At 40.0% G+C, this 16,342-nt stretch overlaps 1 protein-coding gene across 1 annotated transcript in view; it reads right to left on the bottom strand.

Moving 5' to 3' along the window:
• The window catches only part of TNIP3 (TNFAIP3 interacting protein 3), a 139,156-nt gene that overhangs the window by 17,289 nt on the left and 105,525 nt on the right, over positions 1 to 16,342 (bottom strand). Inside the window, exons 8-12 of the mRNA XM_059722089.1 lie at positions 13,727 to 13,855; positions 6,409 to 6,528; positions 4,022 to 4,147; positions 2,132 to 2,185; positions 942 to 1,100 (exon numbers count right to left, since the gene is read on the bottom strand). Coding sequence (XP_059578072.1) covers positions 942 to 1,100; positions 2,132 to 2,185; positions 4,022 to 4,147; positions 6,409 to 6,528; positions 13,727 to 13,855 — 588 coding nt within the window. The remainder of the gene's footprint in view (positions 1 to 941; positions 1,101 to 2,131; positions 2,186 to 4,021; positions 4,148 to 6,408; positions 6,529 to 13,726; positions 13,856 to 16,342) is intronic.

The raw sequence follows: 16,342 nt of genomic DNA, 5'->3' as shown, positions 1-16,342 counted from the left end.
AATACAGCCATGCTATCCAGAAAATATGTGACCATGTGGTTTGTATAAAGTTTTATTGCTCTGATTATGTGGATGGGGGCATTGCAAGTCCAACAGGTCATCACAAATGAAGATGATCATTCACTGAATCAGCCAGAGAAATACAACATAGTAGACAACTAACTTTTTAGGGCCCAATCTGATTTCTAGAGAAGTCAGCAGAATGATCCCATTGAACTCAAGAGCGCCAGGATTTTGAACTTTGCTTTTGTCACTCTCCTCATTTATTCTAAATGTCTGGAATATGTTCCACCCCTCAGAGATCAAATCTGTCTTTATAAATATAGCTTACTTATTTAAGAATATTCAGAGAAGACAAAGAAGATGACAAAAGTAAAAGTACATACTCATTAATATTTAGTTGCAATCAAACTTCTTGCCTGCTTATTTTAATGAGGTATTTTCCATTGCTATTATCTAAAACAAACGTAAAATAATCACTCTGGATATAATAAAGAATTGTTAGAGTCTTAAATATTTAGCCTGCATTTGGAGCAAGCATAAAATTGCTAAAGGCTCAATTGTAACAGTAAAATTCAGATGATCAAATTGATATAAGCTTGGCTGAGATCTGCTCAGGGCAGCACCTGATAGAGGAGAAACAGGGAGCAAACAATATAGATTTATCAAAGGCAGACTGGTGATTTGTGCAGAGAAAGGCAAGGAGGCAAACTCAAGAGAGATCACTAAGGCTAGCTCAAGATCATGGAAACAAAGGAAAGATTTGATCTGGATCCTAAAATGAATTGAGAGATAAATATGTGTATAGAATCATAGGATAGTAGGGCTGGAGAGGACCTTATGAGATCATTGAGGGACAGCCTGAAATTAATCATTGTGATTGTCATGTTCTGGGAAAACCACTGTTCAGGGAAATGGAAAGTGACAGAAATCCTACTTACTGGGTGCTGCTGCTGATCATGAATGCCTCGTACTGTTGTGTGTAACCAAGGGTCTTGGTAGTGGTGGCATAATCCACAGTTTCCATAGTTAGCACAAGGTGGAAGGAACACTTGAGGCTGGATACAGTGCCTTTCAGTTGGTACTGCAAGAACTTTTGTCTGCAGGAAAAAGATTAAAAAAAATAAACTACATTGCTAGTACATAAAACAGAATACTCATACAAATGAACCATACGTAAAGATGAATCAGTATTTACACAATTAATTGTGATGCTTCTAATTTAGCCTATTAAGAAGGTTAACAAACAAAGATATATCTTCTCTGATCAATCCTCCTCCAGGCACAAGGCCAAAGTGTCTACAATTTTTCATAATGTCTAAATGCCCTGAAAACACATCTTTGGGGTGTTCTAGACCCAGGTGACACTTGTCACATACAGTAGCATTCTGCTATTCTCATGGTTCATTCAGTGTTAAATGCTTGTAGACTTGCTTAACATGGAGACTGGGTTGCAGTAGTAACTACAGTGCTAAGTACTGAGATCCTCACAGCTTTTTGCTCTGCTTTTTCTCAGGCCTTATGGAAGTTCAGTGAAGCTCAGGAGTTTGCCTCAGAAGGGACTGACCAAAAGGGGATAAAAAGATGAAACAGAACCTCGCAATTTGGTCTAATAATATAGACTAAGTACATATCTACATAGAACTTTTCATGTTCAAGACCTTTCAATAATATTTTCTAATCAAATCACAGGCACTTAACTGAATACATTCAGACCACAGCAACTACAGTGGAACATGTTTATAAAGGGGGTTGGGACACTGGACAGAGCTTCTGCTTACAGGTGAATTGTATACCAGTGAATGCGGAAGCAGAGAAGCTCCATTTATAATAAATCAGAAGTCCCAGTCACTCAATAGAAGTTACTTCTCTAGCAAATCTCCATTTATATAGAGAAACTGCTCTATAGAAGGGAAACAAACGTAGTATGAAAATGTAACATAACAGCTGATCCTACAGCCCTTACTCTCCTGTATAGTCTTACTGGCCTCTGAAGGGATAGTTCAAAGGCTCTCATTCTACAGGGTGAGAAGTTGGTAGGTTTAGAAGTGGAGATTTACTTTACCAACTCACAGAAATCTTGAACCTTACATTTAAATGTAAAAACCAAGGTACAAAGAGGCAAACAGACCTGATGCTTTAGCTGTTTCTCTAGTTGTTCTTTTTCTTTCAGACATGCTTTAATCTGTAAAGAAATAAAGTTTTCACTTTGATAAGTTAACCATCTTGACTTCCAGTCCCAAAACTGGTACTACTGCAACTGTTCATAAAACACAGAAGATATCCAAGTGCAACACCTCACATTGGAGCTTCTGCCTGCTACGGCTGGAATAACTCCAATGTGTTTGTAAGGGAAGAAAAAAAGATCTCTTTTGGTTGACAAGCAATTTATTTGCAGGGGGGGGGGAGCGGGGGCAGGAGAGAGTGTGAGGGAGAGAGAGAGTGTTAGGGTGGCCATTGGTCCTGTTTTATGCCAGACCATCTGCTTTTAAATCCTTTGTCCCTTGTCCATTTCTGAATGAGGAATGGCCTGCTAAAAGTCCTGTTTTTCAGTTAATTGGCGGAAATACATGTCAATCATTTGTCTTCATGATTCTATTGGCTCTGATTCTATTGGCTGTGCCTAGCGGAAGGGCAGTGCACAGCCAGGAGGAGCAGGGTTCCGAGCCAGGCAGGGAGGGAGGTGGCCTTTTTGTGGTGGCCCCACCCCTTGCTGCTGATTGACCAAGGGGGACAATGATCCCACCCCTCACCAATGGGATGTCCTGTATTCTGGGGTTGTGTCTGGCCATCCTAGTGTGTGTGCATGTGTACAATGTACAAGCATAAGACATTTGGTTACATGCCATTTATCCTTGCTATTTCCATATGCTTGAATGCCCCTGCGTGAAAAATCACCATTCTTTCTGGCATTTTCTGCACTGTCACTAATCATTTTACAGTCACTAAACTAGGGTTTAGTGGGCAAAAGAGAAAACTGATAGGGGATTTGATGATAACAGTTCAAATACCTGAAGGGCAATAACAAAGGGGATGCAGATAGATTTTGTTCTGTGGCTGTAGAGGACAGGACTAGGACCAACAGCCTCAAACTAAAGCAAAGTAAATTTAGGTTGGAGATTAGGAAAAAACTTTTTGACTCTGAGGGTGGTCAAGCCCTGAAGCAGGCTACCTAAAGAAGTTATGAAATCTCTATCCATGGACATTTTCACATGTGCAGGATATGCTAACTGCCCTCATCGCTAAAGTGAATAAGAGCCTAAGGCAATCAGCTTCATCAAAGGAAGCACTCAAGCACCTTGCAAGATATTCCCCTGCTGCTTTAAGATCCTGTGACTCCTGCTACTACTGGTGCATGAATTGGTTAAGAATCAGCTAATATTTCTATTTCCTCTTTGGAAATCAAGGAGGAAGAGGAGTTATCAAAGTATATCCCATAATGATGCTACTTACTGCAAAACATTGCACAATTCTGTCAGACAGAAGATACTGTGGCTTCTTGTTTTTAAGAGGTAGGTAGGAAAACTGAATCTTTGTTTTGTGCCATGTTTCATTTCAACTTCCTGAATCTCCGTAATCAGAACATTACATTGAAGAGGATTTTGCAATAACCTGAATGACTCAGGTTTGCTCAGTGGGGCAAATTTTGTTCTCAGTTATGTTGGAGTCATACACGGCTGAGAGCAGAATTTATGCATTACAAACTTTATTTCAATGCTTGGGTCAATACTATAGTTTTTATACCAAATGCCTTGCCAACAAAACAAACAGTGTCCTTTTCCTTTGTTCTTTTTATTTGAGAGAGATTTGAACAGTGCCCCTTCATCTACTCAATTTGGTAGAAGTCTCTAATCATTTCTCATCTCCCTAAAATGTTACTTCAGAATGATTTCATCCCAGGTGGTGACCTCACATAAATCCAATGTCAATTAATGGAAGCCAGAAAGCCTTGTATGGAAAGTGAGAAAATAAAAATAAAATACACATGTACTGGCAATGGTAGCTTTCTTTTGAGTCATACCTGAGAATTTAATTTGCTCAGCTGGGACTGTGATCTCTCATTAATTTTTTGAAGTGCTTCTTTTTCCTCATTAAGTCTTTCTCTGTCCGATCTCTCCTTTTTAAAGTCTTCTTCATATATCTGTACCTGCAATTATTCAGATTTGTCATTTGTATTCCAGCAGTGTGAAAATTATGGATTTTATCCATTCATATTGTTTGTTTTGTTTAAATACAATTTCAAACAAGTACACAGAATGCATTCAAAGAGGAAATTCCATAATCAAAATAATTTTGTATATCATTTTTACTTCTAGAGAGTAGATAGGTAATGGGTTTGGAAATAGAATACACCCACTTTTACCAATAGGTTTTTATTACTAATCTAGGCCAAATTAATGGTTACCTAAATCTCACTGATGGTTTATGAAACAAAGTTGATGGCCAAACTAGCAATTGGATGTCTGCCTCTTAAGGAATGCAAGCTTATTAGCCTACTTTAACAGACACAGCAAAGCAGCATTGGGAATGGAGACCTGGTCTTATTAGTTTGCCATCAAGTCCCATAGGCAGGTCATTTACAGTGATTTTGTGCTGCTGCTGCTGCTGCTGCTTATACTTTCTTTTTGTGTAAAGTAATTTAGAGTCTTCTGGTCATTTGTGTACAAGGAAAGGTCCAGAGCGAATGTACTGATTTATACAACTAAAAAGATGCATTCATAAAACTCTTCCCCAGGAGGATTTTGAAAAATGTTTTATTCTCTTTTACTGTCTGGCAGAATGAAATAATTCAACACTGCACAATCAAGTGAAAGATTCTATTCTCCAGCATTTGGCATGCATTATATTAGAGAGTGGAGTCTGGCTCAGCTGTCAAACGTGACAGAAACAAGTATTTTATTCCATGGAGCTTCTGATCATGTCCATTTGTGTGTTGATATGACTGATTCTAACATTATACAGGATGAGAGGCTTAAAATTTAAATTAACTTGAAAAGTACTAATAAAAAAATTGTTTCTATACACTACAGAAAGAGAAAGCAATGAGAAGAAAAGTATTTTGTTCCTCAAAATGAGGATTACAATGCAGATGAAATCTAGCTTTTTTTCTTGTCCCTGGCATACAGGTTATGAATTTCCTTGCCCTGCTTCATTCCTCAGAGCAATTGGAATATCAAGGTATTCTATACTTCTGCATTCCAAGAGTAAGATCCTTACATAATTCAACACTGTCAGTTGAGCAGAGAAAAAGTAGTCAACAGCATCAATACTCATCAGTGACCCATCAACAGCATCGATACCCATCGTGGAATGAATTATTCATTAGGGGCAGTGGTGATGTATAGGGGGTGCATGGGGGTGCATGTGCACCCCCTGAGAGCACTGGTGCACCCCCTGACTGGCCGCACCCACCACTTAGACGATGGGCAGTGGAGGCAGGTGGGAGTGCTGGTGCTGCCCCCGCAAGTGCCAGCCAGGGAGTGGGAGCACCAGGGCACTCCCAGATGTGGGTGCAACCACTTCCGGAAGTGGCCGCAATGATCGGCTGCCTCACGATTAGTCACAGGGGGACTCCCTCTCCCCCCCGCACCACCACCCCAGTCAGTGAGATCAGGCTGGTTGCTGACTGGTCGCTGGGGGGGGCACATGCCCCCCCTGACTAAGGCGGCACTAGTTGCCCGTGATTAGGGGTAAAATTCAGCCTGGAGAAGACAGCTAGCACAATGCCTATGAAAATCTTAGGATACATTTATACAACCCCAGTAAAACACCAGTAGAGCGTATCAGTGTATACACAGTACCACAGTATGATGACTATTGCAGTCCTGATTAGAAAGGCACTATATGCAGAGTAAGCATGGCATGTCCCAAAGCATAGCTCCCTGGCACCTCTACATTTCACATATGCTGGTGTTTTTAATAGTAAATAGGCCTTTTACTGGTCCTTGGCCCAGGACTTGATTTTACCATTCATACTGCTGTAAGAACAGCATTTTGAACAGCAGGCAGACAGACAGAGATAGATACAGTAGACAGATAGATAGGTAGACAGATACTCATAACTTGTATACCAGAGACTAGAGGAGTTTCAAATATAGGATAAGATATTAACCAGAGAGAGGTAGTTAGCTGTGTTGGTCTGCAGTTAGAAAGAAGGCAGGCCAGTGTGACACTTTATACACTAACTCATTCAGAGTTTTGACCTTTCATAGGCTACAGTCTAATATAGCATCTGACAAAGTATGCTGTAGCTTACCAAAGCTTGTGTTTCTCTGTACAAGTTACTTTCTAAGGTGCCACACTGCCCTGCCATCTACATTAATCACAACAGAGAATTTGTGATTCTTAGAGAAGGGAAAAATTAGTACTGCATCAGATTTGGTCAGGTGTATTTTCAGATATTCTCACCTGCTGTCTGAGAACTTCCAGTTGAGTTCTCATCTCTTCATGTTTGCAGTTTCTGTCAGACTTGTCCAAATGAGGCACATGAAAGGATGAACACTGTTTTTGCAATGCATCCAGTAGGGCCTGCAACATAAAACAATAAAGTCCAGAATTGGGATTTGCCACATCAAATGAATTCCTTTTTAATAGTTAAAACATCTGCATCTCTGACTGAACAGCTTAAAGCAAGTCCAGGCTTATTTTTAATGTGCAATTGTTATAGGGTACATACTAGGTATGAACTGTATGACTAAATACATTTATTTCTTAGGCCTATATTTTCAAAGTGCATGCATTGCAACCTTTATGTTTAGGGGCCTAGGATTTTGGAAACTCAGATTTGCATATGTAAACAACATTTGCAGATGCAAACTGAGCACCTGCATTTCTACCCAGTTTACATTCACAAATGTTATTTCCATGTGCAAATCAGAATTTTGGAAACTACTGAAAAAAATTTAAAAACCCGAGCTGGGTTCTGAAACTTAGAAGCAGTTTCCCTTCTGCCTTTATTCAGCCATTATCTGACAAATCTTAGCGATAGCAAGAGCTGAACCAAAGATTTTTTGCATTAGAAGTACAGCTTCCTTTCCTATCATGAGTTAGGGAATGCAGGAGGTTATGCATTTCGTGTGGTCAGCCACTAGAGAGCATCCTGATTACATAGTGTATATGTATGTGCATGCACGCACACACACACACACAGAGGGCGGTATATTATACTTCCTCTTTTTCAAGCAAATTCTGTCAAGGTATTTTGTAATATTTTCCTCAGCTTATTCTTAACTTTACCCCACAAATGGTTTTGAAGTCATCTTAAAATTATTATTCACCATTCCCCATAATTATTTCTCATCATTCCCCATAATTACTAGCTTTACAGTTTCCTGTATTTATTCTGACATGATCATCTGCCATTTGGTACTGGTCCTGCTCAAACTTTAATCACAGAAACCACTTCCTCACTATTCCTTTTAAAAGGATAATTCCCACTAACCCTCTCAAACTCCCTCTTGTCTGAATTATGCTGAGTGATGTCAAGTGACTGTTATCAGAAAGTTCCCATGAGCTTCTCAGAGGTCCCACTCACTATTTAACTGAATGAATTTCCTAAGTATGCATAATGGCATCCACCTCAAGCAATCTGTTCACTGGCTTCCATACATGGTCATAAGGGACTTAGGACAGATTTAAAAAGCGAGGGTATGGGGAGCACCAGAAGAGACATAAGAAGGCTTCTAAGAGGACAGATGTCCATAGTGTTATACAAGAGTTATTATAATGTGCTTCATCTTCCATTAAACAGAGAAAGTTTGATACAAAAATCTCCTACATAACAAAAATGAAGAAGGGAGAATATTTTTAATCTACTACAAACTCCTGGACTGATTGCTGGGCTCCAGATTATTCCTAATGAGTGCACAGTTTCAGACTGAGATTAGTCAAGTACCAGAAGAATTTATACTGTATATTAGGGCTGTGCGAAGCTTCGGTTGCTGATTCGATTCAGTGGAGATTCAGTCCGATTCAGCGGCTGAATCTCTGAATCTGAATCAAATCAGGAGACCCTTTAATCTCTCTGGATTGAATCAGAACCCTTCAAATCGATTCAGAGAGATTTGATGATTTGGACATAGACACAGCTTTAAATGTTTTTTCTACATACCTCAATTTACCAGGTGACTCATGAAGGCTGAGATGATGAGGTAGATGGAGCATCCCACAGGAGTGTGGGGGGGTCCCCAGTGCACTTGGCGGTGGACCCAGAAGTGGACCAGAAGCATTTCTGGTCCACTTCTGGATTCGCCACAGAGTGTGCGGGGGACCCTTCCCTCACCCCCTGGCTTGGCAACTGGTGCCTCCTGGGTCTGGGGGGGCATCTGAGGTCCCCCTGCAGCCAATCGCTGAGCTAAGGGAGTGCAGGGGTGGGGGTCCCCTGTGCGCTCAGCGGTGGACCTGGAAGTGGACCAGAAGTACCGGAAGTGGACTGAAAATCTGCCGCCCAGCATGCAACCCCCTGCCCTCCCTGGTGCTCCTGTGGGATGCTCGATCTGCCCCACCATCGCAGCATTCACAAGCCATGCCTAGTATCTTGAGGTATATAGAAAAAACATCTAAAGCTGTGTCTACAGCTGAATTGCTGATTCTCTAAATCAGTATCAAATCTTCTGATGCAGATTTGGCCGAATCAATTTGGGACAGTGATCTGAATCAACGAATAGAATTACTGTGCCCCAAATCAGGCAGAATCAGAATCAGAATCGAGTACAGCTTGCTTCCTACACCCCTACTGTACATGTAGGAGCAGGTTCATGTATGAATCAGAACAAAGATGAGACAATAAACAAATACAACTGTAGATTCTCTGCATCGTGTTATGCTTTGTGGGGCCACATGCCTTCCTAAGTCATAGTTGTTTGGATAAATCACTTTGTAAATGATGTTCACTGCTATATGCATGTAGAACCAAACATCCATCTCATCTCTCTGTTCTCCAATGACTAGTATGTTTTTTACTAGTATCCCTAAGATACATACTCCTGTAAGAACACTTACAATTAATTACAAATTGGAGTTATGGGTGTGGGATGAGAAAGCAGAGAGACTTGGTAAAGTTTTACAGGATTCATACTACATTTGAAAGCTAGCATGCTCTCATGGTTTATTTCCACTGAAAGCCCTTCTCTCACATATGGTGCATTATGAGTAGATGCCGGGAATGCATGTGGCTGAAATCTGGTTTTGTTTTTCCTTCTCTCCATGTGGTATACACCTGCACCTTGCTGACAAGACACTTGGACACCGCAGTTCAAGCTCTCTAATTCAAATATGACCTTATCTCATTGTTCTCTGAGGAAGTACTGTTTCTCCATCTCCCCAGTTTTTATATGGCTTCTGTCTCCATTCATAATTCAGATACCAGGATACATAAACTTTATTGTCATTTCCATTTGGATTTTGCTGAAAAATACCCCAGCTTTTATTGGTCTTTTAGACAGCACCCACTCTAACATATTCTATATCTCAATCCTATGCTAACACTACATTGGTTCACTGCACACAGGTGGAAGAGGTGAATGGGAACTGCACTGTTAAAATTTCCTAGTACAGAAGTGCTCAACGCCTAGCCTGTGGGCCAGATGAAGCCCCCAGCTCCTTGTCATCTATCCTGCAGGCTCCCCACTGATCCATACAGAGCCCTGCATGCCCTGGTCCTGCGTGCTAGATGTGACATACAAGTCAGCACAGGGCCTGATCCCAGCACAGGAGGCCTCGTGGAAGTGGCATAGGGTCAGGGCCCCTTTCTCAGTATGCAGGAGTGGGAGGAGGTAGCACAGGGTCCCAGGCCACCAGTCCCAGAATGCAGGACTAGGTGGGGGCAGTACAATCTGGATCCAGGTGTGCACACCTGATCTGAGCCACAGACTGGTCCCACACCACTCATTTAGCCCAACGGGCCAAAGGTTGAGCATCATTGTCTTAGTATGTCATAAGTGGAGAAACAGCATGTATATTGTAAATAACTTTAGAAAGATAAGTATATAAAAATGGAAATTACTATTTCCAAGGAAGCCAGGAAAAAGAAAACCTTAGAGATTAACGTGATCATATCAGTGGAAGCTGGATAATCTCCATCCAGAATACTGAAAACTGGCATATGAAATTGCTGTTCTGGTACCAAGTACTTCTTCTATTAAATCAGAGGCAGTACCACATTACTGGAAAAGAACTAATGCAGTTCCTATTTTCAGGAAATAGGGGAAAAATCAGAGAACAAGAAAAATCCTTTTTCTGACCTCAATGGTATGTTGCAGTTTAGAAAACATTTTGAAGAAAAAAGAAGTAGACGTGGTAGTTAATGAAAAATGAAAAACTGCAACAAAGATTTAGCAAATGTAGATGATGCCAACATAACCTAATAGTTTTAATAAGAAAACAGATTTTCTGGATAAAGGAACTGGCATTAGTTCTAACCTGTTTCACCCTCAGGAAAGAATTTGATATGATTCCCACTTGGAAAATTATTAGTTAAGCTGGACAAGATTGGTATTAGTACATGTATTATAATCAAAATAAGGAATTGGCTAAAGAGTGTGTACTAGGAGGAGACTGATTCTTTCTTTGTCCCCTGCTTATATATTTTTATTAATGACATGGGCACAAAAAAGTGTGCTAATTAATTTGCCAATGGAAAAAAATTAGGAGGTATCTCTGATACTAGGATCAGAATATCAGAGAGGAAGAAATGGATGCCCATAAGGCATCTAGATAGATAGATAGATAGATAGATAGATAGATAGATAGATCGTATGACTCTGTACTATATATATCTATATCTATATCTATATCTAGATAGATAGATAGATAGATACATACATAGATATAGTACAGGGTCATACACATAGGAGCAAATAATAAGAATTCTTCTGTAAACTGGGAGCTGATCAGTAAGCCATGGCATAAGAATACTGGTATTAGTTGATCACAGAATGACTATAAGATAGGCATGTGTCATGGTTATAAAATAAATAAATAAATTAAATAAACACTAATGTACTCCTAGAATGTACAAAATCAAGTGCTTCTAATAAGAACTCGCAAGTACTTATGCCATTATATAAGCTCCTAACAAAATTTTGCCTGTGCACAGCTTTAACCCTCTGTGTTTTTTTTAAAAAGAGGAAATCAAACTGGAACAGGCATAGGGAAGGGCTACATGAATATTTAGGAGAATGGGGAGACTACATTATGGCTAGGTACAGATATTCAAAAAGCCCAAGGCAGAATCCACCTAAATTATGCGGTTTTCTATTAGCGGCATAGTTTAGATTGGTAGCAAACAGAACATACTTCTTGGTGGAGGGGGGTGGGGGGCAAATCTTAGGGAGTTTATAGACGTGCTCGGGGGGGGGGGGGGGGGACACTTTAGTTAGAGAGGCCTCAAGAGCTGCTCTAATTAAAGTGCCCAGAGCATCATGTGTATCAGCATCCCTGCACTGAAAAATGGTGTCAGAAATGCTTTAATTAAAGCTCATTGAACAAGCTTTAGTTAAAAATGTCCCCACTGCCATTTTTCACCATGGGCACACTGATGATGCTGAGGTCTGCTACAGCATGGTAATTACCACACTCCAGCAGACTTGATTAACCTAAATTAATTGCGTGTGCTCCAACATGCTATAATTACAGTGCATCAGAGCAGCCTCACTGCACATGTATAGGCATCCTTAGACTGGATTCTGCCCTTTTTAAACCAGTCTATGTGTACTGAACTTCTATTCTGTTATGGGTATAGACTGGTTTTGTGTGCCAAACTTCTGTTCTGAGTATAGACTGGTTTCCAGCCATTTATACTAGTAAGTGTAATGTTTGTACCTGGCCTATGAGAAGAGACTAAGTGATTTGGCTTGTTTGACTTATTAAAATAAGTCAAGGGGTGGGGAGGGATAAATTGCTTCTTATAACTGTATCAAGCAGGGTAAAACCCAGGAAAGGAGAGCATCTATTTCAGTTGCAGGACAGTGCTGCCAGAAGAGCAAACAAGTTTAAACTGACCAGGAATCAATTTAGGCTGGAAATCAGAAGAGGGTTTGTAAACATTAGAAGTACAAAGATTCTAGAACAGTTTCCCTGGAGAAACACTGGAGCAACAACCTAACTGATTTTTATAAGAAACAGCTTGATAATTTTTTAAATAATATTATCAGAAGTGACTATTTATAATAAGGGACTAGACTCAGTGACCCATAATATCCTTCCAATCTTATGTTTTTTTCTATAGTAGTGAAATATTTATAGAATGATACATGGAAAACCAGGAAGAGCATCTTTCTCTGTCTCTGTCTTCCTCTCTGCCACCACCCCTCCCGTTTAACTAACTGTGTGACAGAGCAATGGTAAGAGCCATTTGGTAAGAGCTGTAGCAGCACTGCTCTTACGACATGGGTACATTTACCCCCTTTCTTCTTAGTTCTAGCCCACAAGATTACAGGAAAGCAGACTAAAATGGAATACCTGAAATTTGTTTTAGACACGAAACCTTTGGAACTGAAATTATGCAACCTTTTCAAGCAGGTCCTGCCGAAATATATCAAACAGAGCTTGAGACCACAAGTTCAGTTAAATTCTTTTGTAAGAAAACTTGTAATTTCCTTGCTTTGAATGTTGTACGTCATGGTGTTCTTGCTTGTGCATCACACAAAATTACACGGCAGTAACTTTTAAGAGCAGTGCATTTCCTCAGGAAGTTTTTGTGGTTTACCAGGAGATGCAGAATTGTTAGAAAAGACCCACTGCTTTATTCAATCTACAGATTAAACAAAATTATGTCTATTGCTTTGCCCCTTTCTGTAAAAATAGATTGCCTTTTTCTCCTGAATCGCTGAATAATTCTAAAAATACAGGTAGTCAAGTAAGATGGAAGCATGAGAAGTATGTAAAAGAGTTCTTAGTCACAAATACACCTCAGACACAGGCCCATATTTTCAAAAATGACCTGAAAGCTTCATGAAACTACATACAGAGATACATACAGCTAAGGTAATTGGTTTGTGAAATCAGCACTCATAGCACCTTCTACCAGCAAATAAATTGAATTTGAGTGAAAACATCTGTTATATCCATGTGCAAATGATTGCGACTGCAACCTCACATGTGCATATACTGAGACCAGGTTGAAGCCCCCTTTGAAAACCTGCTCTAGGATGTGCATCTTTGTTTTTAAAGTGACAAAGGGCCAGACTTTTCTGTGATGGTAAATGATGAAGATGAATGAATGATAAGTCAGAGAATCAGAGAGCACTGACATGAGTCTCATTTGGTTCCTTTGCTGATGTAGTGATATTTGTCTTATTTTTTTCTTTATTCAGGCAGAAGGAAATTTCACCCCACGTGGGCAGAGAATCAACAGCACAGGTGAACATGTGAGAGAGGTCTGAAGTGTGGTCTACAAAAATGTATATTCCTCTTCCAAGCACAAATTCCACTGTCTGCCAAAAGTGTTACGCTATAAATACAGGTTTAGGTAAGCCCCTTCCTAACCATATCTTCCTATAGTAAGGCACATGGATTTGTGACTAAAAGGCCCACTGCTAGGGAAACCACAGCAGCACAAAAGATGCACATCTTGGATAGTTAAGAAAGCCCTCTCTCTTCAACATTCATGAACTTCCATGCTACATAAGTAGCCAGCTGCAAAAAGCCTTGAAATAATGACAGGCATTAAGGTGCAAAAACATTTAAAGCAGGAGTTCCTATCAAATGGCCCTCCCTAAGTTCATACCTTATTAAGGCGACTTATTTCACATTCATAGTGCTCTTGTTTTCTAGTCATTGAAGCATTTTTTTCTTTCAGAAGCTTGTTCTCTTCCTTCATTCCATGCAAGGCTTCATTCTGGACTTCTTGCTCTTTCTGGAAGGTAAAATATATATAAGTTGATTCAGTGCAGCTGGAAGAATTTTCCAAGAATGATTTTCAGAATATCTTCTGTTTGGCAATCGTGTTGCACTGTTGTCCCTTGGGAATTATGCCAAACTGATAGTGAGAAAGAAGCAGGAGAACAAATGGTTAGCAGAACGTTAGAAAGTCTTTTGAGGATGTATCCACCATTGTTATTAGATGTATCCACATTATTATTAGATAGAAGGACAACATGCCAGACCAAATCCTGGTCCCCTTGTGCCCATTTTGTGGTCCCTGGTTGCACAAAAGCGCCATAAAACCATGTGGCTAAATAGATGAGGCAGCACAGAGAGGATTACACAACCCCACATTAACCCCTGGTATAAGTGGCAAATTCACATGATCTCAGCGGTGGTCCAGCAATTATGGTAGTGGAATATTTATGTGAGAGCCACAGCAGATGATTGTTTACAGCAGCCCTGAGGCTTCTCTCAAGATATTTCTACATAGCACAATGCAGTGCTTAACAAAGCTATCAAAACTACCTCAGGTTACAAGAAAAAGTATTGCCATGGTAGCACAGCACTTCCTTCAGTTAATTAGCCATGCTGAGAAGTGAAGCATATTTGCCCAGGCAAAGCATCATCATGCTGTATAGTCTCTGGTACCCAAGGTAGCTCATTTAATGCTCCAGTATCTCTACATGGTGCTGCACTGCATCATACAGATAGTTGCATGAGGGGTAAAATGAGGTCCCAGCAGGATGCAGGATCAGAGAGCAGCTAAAGTAGCTCACAGACACCCTCCTATACCTTTCCCCCAGCTGTGATGATTGGAGCTTACCCACATCTATATGCTGATTCAGTGCTATTCCCATTAAGGACAGCACTATGTTACTTTATGATGATGTAGGGATTAACAGAACAGGCTTGTTAAACTTACAGTCTGATTCTGATCACACATCAGATATAGGCTGGTATTACAGTACTGCCATCAATGCAACTACTCCTGATTTACAACCAGATGGAGCAGAGATCAGAAATAGACTCCTAGTGTGACTAGTATTGCACAAGTTCTTGACCAACTGCTCTCACAAAGGTAAGCACGTTCCTTGTTAGGCAACTTTGGTAGATTGGGTTAGATCAAAGTTATTTTGAGTTTTTTAAATTTAATTTTAAAAGCTTGTTTCCTCTTGTACAAAACAAGAATTACTGTTAAGACTTTTTCTAATACAGCTGCCTTGGGCAATAAAGAAACAAATGACAGTGATCCTAAACCTGCTGTGTTTAAACACACAAGGGACCATAAAACCCTGTCTTATGTGGAACAGGTGTGCCTCTGTTCAGTTAGCTACTAGGTAGTTACTACTTAAATGCTCAAAACGGGCAAATCAATGTGCACATCCACTCACTAATAAAGCAATATACATTTACAGTTGATATGGCTTCTCTCAATAGAACCCAAATTACTTTAAATATTTAATTTCTTGAGAAAACAAACTGGAAAGGATACCAGGGTATCTCCTGATTGATTAGAGATCAGTTTTTGCAAATTACTTTTTAAAAATCCTTAAATCCTCATAAATATTTTGATCTCTTCTTGCTTTGGTACTTGCAGTTCTCTCTAAAGTCTCCCATAACTCCCAATTCTCTAATCCCAGCATATGCAAAATTCAAGTTTGGAGCTTGGAAAACAGTTTGTTTTGCTACTAGGTCTGTGCTGATTATCAATTCCTTTCCCTCTTTCTTTTTTGTTCTGTGATCTGTATTTAAGATCATGCCATCAATATTCGGATCCCTTTCAAAGGTGTTAGCTGGGGACAAAAGATCCAATGAAATCTGAACATGGATGACTTGATAGCCTTTCCTAGTTGAATAGTTCCAGAAAGGGGTCTCATAGGAAACTGTAGTGAAAATAAATAAAGGGACATGGCCTAAAAAACACAGCCAGTGAGAATTGGCATGGTGAGTCCAGACTGCTAGTTACTGAGGAAAGTAAAATAAGGGAAACTGAAGATAAGGCTAAATTCATAACAATACCAGTTGGCATCCTTTAAAGGGCTACACCACCATACTCTATACTCCAATCCCCCTGCAAAAGAAAGAGGAAATATATACAGTCCCATAAAGACACAGGAACAGTTGTATTTGACATAGCCTTTTCCCAAGTGTCTGAATGCTAAGGGATGGCCATTCTTGAGTAAGCACATTCTTGAAAGTCTTTAGATCCTCAGCCAAAAGAGAGGCTTGCTAATACCAACAGCACCTGCCACAGAGTATGTTATCTTTTCCAATGGCTTCACAACTGCTGAGCTAAACCAGTTCAACACAGTTACAGACAAACTGTTTATGTATTAGATAAGAACTGGGTAAGTATTTTATGCTACACCACTACATGTAGGCATGATCTCAGTTACACAAGCAAGAGATAGATGAGTGGATGAGCCTGCCAACTAGTTCATAACAGTCCCAAGCAACGTAATCCAACACACTGGTT

Source organism: Alligator mississippiensis, chromosome 2 (assembly GCF_030867095.1).
Source record: "Alligator mississippiensis isolate rAllMis1 chromosome 2, rAllMis1, whole genome shotgun sequence".
Lineage (NCBI taxonomy): Eukaryota > Metazoa > Chordata > Crocodylia > Alligatoridae > Alligator > Alligator mississippiensis.
The sequence above is the reverse complement of the archived record's forward strand: the minus strand, read 5'-3'. Positions and strand labels throughout refer to the sequence as shown.